At 70.9% G+C, this 4,125-nt stretch overlaps 1 protein-coding gene across 1 annotated transcript; it reads right to left on the bottom strand.

Annotated features, from left to right (window-relative positions):
* Nucleotides 1-1,684, bottom strand: H696_04819 (hypothetical protein). The gene is made up of 3 exons (XM_009498683.1): nt 1,516-1,684; nt 789-1,421; nt 1-637 (listed from the first exon to the last, which is right to left on the bottom strand). The coding sequence occupies exons 1-3, from the start codon at nt 1,657-1,659 to the stop codon at nt 56-58; spliced, it is 1,359 nt and encodes a 452-aa protein (XP_009496958.1). The 5' UTR covers nt 1,660-1,684; the 3' UTR covers nt 1-55.
* Nucleotides 1,685-4,125: the final 2,441 nt, after the last annotated feature.

The following is a 4,125-nucleotide window of genomic DNA, read 5'->3' as shown; positions in this document are numbered from 1 at the left end:
GGGGGGCGAAGGGGGAAATGCGAGCCCAGGCGGGGGGAGGGGCATCGACCATGCACTACTCCTTGCCGGCCTCGGTGATGATGGCACCAGCGGCGCCACTGTCGGCATGGGCCTCGGCCGCATCCAGCTCGGCAGCGGCCGAGGTGACCGGCCGGCTGGTCGGGGGCGGAGGGAGCCCCTCGATGCCGGACGGCCGGGACCGGATCATGGTCGGGCTGGCGAAGGCCTGCTCCTCGGCGGCAATGGCGTCGAAGGTGCGCTGGACGCCGGCCGGGCCGCCAAAGAGCACGGCAAACCGGTTGACAAAGAGCGCCAGGTAGGGAATCGGCGGGTAGTAGGGGCCACTGGGGGTCGGGGCGTCGGGGGCCGGGGTCGCCGTGGGGTTGGCGGCGGCCTCGGTGGCCGCCTTGAGGCCGGTGGCCTCGGCGGCCTCGACCATGGCACGCGCATTGTCCGCGCAGTCGGGGTTCATCATGGTTCCGTCGACGCCGGTGGCGGCAGCCGCGGCAGCGGCCGCGGTATCGGCAACGGCGGCCTTGACGGCGGCCGTAGCGGCCGACAGGATCTCCGGGCACACCTCCGCTCCGTGGGGCGAGTTGGGATCCAGCTGAAGGGCGTGCCAGCCGAGAGCGCGGGCCTGGATGTGTGGCAGAGGGGGGAGGCAATTCCGAGGAGAAGCGCGGAGGAGGAAGGCGTGGAGGCACATATGGACCGAGGGGAGGGAGTTAGCGAGGGAAGGGCCCAAGCCAGGAAGGGCAGGGAGGCGACGGCAGGCCGGGCAGGCGCACCATGCGAATGTTGAGGTCGGAATCGTCGACGAAGAAGCTGCGCGCGGCCGGCACAGGCGGCAGATCGAAGACCGAGGCCATGTTGAGGGCGGTCCCATCAGCGCCGCCAAGGAGGACGGCCGACGCATGGCAGCGGGCGGCCAGGTACGAGTCAAACTCGGGCTTGCACGGGAAGTTCGGAGCCGAGTAGTCGCAGTAGATGACGCGGCCGCAGCGGGAGTTGGGCGGCCGGCTGTAGAGCGGGTCGGACTTGGGGACGGCCGGCGCCGGGGCACAAGTCCCCGGGTCGCGAGAACACCCGGTCGGGCCCTGGCAAGCGGCTGGCACAAAGAAGTCCGCCAGACCCAGGACCTTGAGCACCCGCCGGGCGTGAGTGATCCCGGCATTGGTGAAGATGAGGACCTCGGTGCCGGCATCGCGGGCGGCCGTGATGATGGCCCGCAGGGCCGGGTCCTCGCGCAGCATCGAGATGTCCAGGCTCCCGTCGATGTGCTTGTCGAACTCCTGGGCGCTGATTCGGTCGCTGTGGTTGAGCACCAGGCCGCGAACGGTCAGGCCGTACGTGCGGTAATAGTACCGGCCGAGGTCCAGTGCGGACCGGGGGTCGAGCTCGAGCTTCCAGGCCAAGAAGGCCTGCGTGGGGGAGGGGGAGGGGGGGGGGGGGGGGTCTTGTGAGCACGCATGGACGCACGGGAGAGAGGGGCAGAGAGAACACGCGTATATGTACCTGGATGCGCTCCAGCATCTGAACGTCGATACCGGTCGAGGGGGGGTACATGTTGTTGTCCAGGTCCAGGAACAGAACATTCCGGTCGGGGACCGCGTGCTGCAGGCCGCGAGTGGCAAGCTGAACAGCGGACTCGGCAGTCATTGGAGCTTTAGTGGGGGGGGGGGCGGGGCGGGAGCGGAAGGGAGAGGGAAGGGGGAAGAGGAGGGGGGGAGGGAGAGGTAGACGGAGGGAGGGGAGCGCGGGGGGGGGAGGGCGCTGGGGAAGGGGAGAATTGGGAGGAAGGGGGGCTCGGAACGGCGTCGCTTGGCGGGGAGGGGCCCGCTGCCTTATATCTGGCACCGTGCAGCATCGCCGGTGTGGCCTGCTGCTCTGCCGTCGGGAGTGCGGGGGGGGGGGGACATAGCCGGCCCGAGGCTCATTGGTCTCCAGAGCCTGGCAATGGTGCCTGCCTGGGGGCTTGATGGCCACACACACACACACACACGTACACACCGTCACCAGGGCCGGCGTCCCTGGAGTCAAGGTGTCGCACACGTCTGCATGCACGGTGGCTGGGCGGGGGGGGGGGACATCCCCCGCTCCGCACCGCGTCCTGCAGTCCTCCGGCAACAACAACAACACCGCCGCCGCACTGGCGGGCGTCCAGATCCCAGGTCCCACCGATCGCAGCCGGGCGGGGCCGCGGACCCCGGGTCCGGTGCGGGGCGCCGGGCGATCGCGGCTGGAGGCGACCCGTGTCAATGCCGGCGGTGACACCCTGTCACGTTCGGGCCGGGTGCGCCTCACGGATCAGACAAGCCCATCCCCAACCTACGGGGGGGGGGGGGGGGGGGGGGGGGGGCGAGCGGCTCATGTAAGCGTTCGTCTGGTCGGGTGCCGAATTGAGAGCGCCTCCGCGCCCAGACCCCGGCCGGCTCCGGTGGCACTCTCGGAAACAGGGAGATCCGGCAGCGGGGCCGGGCACCCCCCCACCCCCCCTTCCACGCCCGCCTCCCCAGGGCAACGGGGCCCTTTCGAGGAAGACGCGGCGCCGTCTGGAGGGTTGTCAGTCCGGGCCGTGACCGGGCCGCGGTGTGATTCGCGGGGATGCTGCGCGTGATCCAGCCCCGCGGGTCATTCCGCGGTCTCCCGACCACGGCCAATGCCAACCTTGGCGAGCCGGGCTGGATCCCCTCGCCGCCCCTCCCCCGGGGGGGGGGGGAGGCTGCCCCCGGGCCCTCCGGGCGGCGGAGCGGCCCCACCCCCGGGGGCGGGGTAGCGATCTCCCCCCCCCCCCCCCCCCCCCCCCCCATCCCTGTCGCTGTCCCCTCGCCTGGAGCCTGGCGTCAACCCTATTTGTGCGTGCCGGTACGTCTGCCTCTCGGCCCCCGGCCCGAGCCATGGAGCTGGCCCGCGCGCACGCGCGCGCGCGCGCGCGCCTGGGCGAGGTCGCGCCCCAACCGTGCACGGGGGGGGGGGGGACTGTGCCCGCACATCGTATCGCATCTTATCATCCTCTCGCCGGAAATAGGCCGGACCTATGTTCCTCCTCCCCGTGTGTGTGTGTGTGTGTGCGCGCGCCCTTGTCCAGCGCGCGGACCTGCGCTGGGATTGCCGGGGCCGAAGCCGAAGCCGGGCCGGGGGGGAACGGGGAGGACACACGGAGGAGAGTAGATGCCGTCTCCCCCCCCCCCCCCCCCCGGAAGTGGGTAGGGGTGCGGTAGCTCGGAAATGCTCGATTTAATATTGGCCTGCTTTGAGAGCCAAACACATCGACGTCGGGGACGACGCACCCCCCGTACGCGGCCGGGTGAAAAGCCCATCACAGGAATGCCTGTGCCCGTGTGGGAGGGGGGGGGGCGCAGGGCATCCGCCCCCAGCCGCACGGCCGGGCCATAAAGGGGCCAAGTTTTCAGCTGGGTGACACGGTTTTATCCCTCGCACCGGGGGGCAGCCCGGCTGCCCGGGGGGCATCGGGGTGTGGAGAGAGCGGAGCATGCCCACCCGCACGGCCGGCGGACCGTGGAAGGCGGAGCCGGAGCGTGGTCTCGGGGGCGGGCGGAGGCACGCGATAGGCGCACGCGCCTGACCCCGGCCTGGCGTGCGCGTGGGGGAGGTCAGAACGCCGGCGACCTTCCCCCGGCGCTTGCTGGGCCCTGCCGAAAGCGTTAACTTTCCGCCTGCGCGCGCTCGGCCTCGGGTATATCTTGCCCTGTTATCTGTTGTTCCCCTGTGCCTCTGTGGGCCTGGAGACGCCACCTCTCTCTCTCTCTCTCTCCGCCTGTTGGCCCTCGCCGGGACGGCAGACCTCACAGCCAACGAAGGGACGCCAATCCTTTGGCAGTACACACGGGCCCGGCTTCTGGCGACCTCCTTCAATGCGCGGCGTACGTGACTCCGTGCCCGGTCCCCCCCCCGGGGAAGGGCGAGGGGGGGCACGGCGATGGGGGGCGGGGCTCGGGATCGAGCCGGTCCCTTGGGGAAAGATCCGCGCCCTGGAGCCGCGCCCCCCCCCCCGGCCTTTATTGACATCTTGCGAAGGCAATCTCCGCCGGGGCTTTTTTGTGGAACTCCTTTCCACCTGGACCAGTTACTTCCGGCAACCAACCGCACCCTCCCCCCCCCCCC

This window comes from Fonticula alba (genome assembly GCF_000388065.1).
Source record: "Fonticula alba strain ATCC 38817 unplaced genomic scaffold supercont2.8, whole genome shotgun sequence".
Classification (NCBI taxonomy): domain Eukaryota; order Rotosphaerida; family Fonticulaceae; genus Fonticula; species Fonticula alba.
Note: the sequence above shows the minus strand (reverse complement) of the source record. Positions and strands in the feature narration are given on the sequence as shown.

Bases quoted from the DNA above. Each gene is read 5' to 3' on its own strand.
- H696_04819 (XM_009498683.1), bottom strand. From the start codon at position 1,659: ATGACTGCCGAGTCCGCTGTTCAGCTTGCCACTCGCGGCCTGCAGCAC. The intron at 1,422-1,515 runs GTACATATACGC...TCCCCCACGCAG, and splicing joins AGATGCTGGAGCGCATCCAG to GCCTTCTTGGCCTGGAAGCT. The intron at 638-788 runs GTGCGCCTGCCC...CCACACATCCAG, and splicing joins CCGACCTCAACATTCGCATG to GCCCGCGCTCTCGGCTGGCA.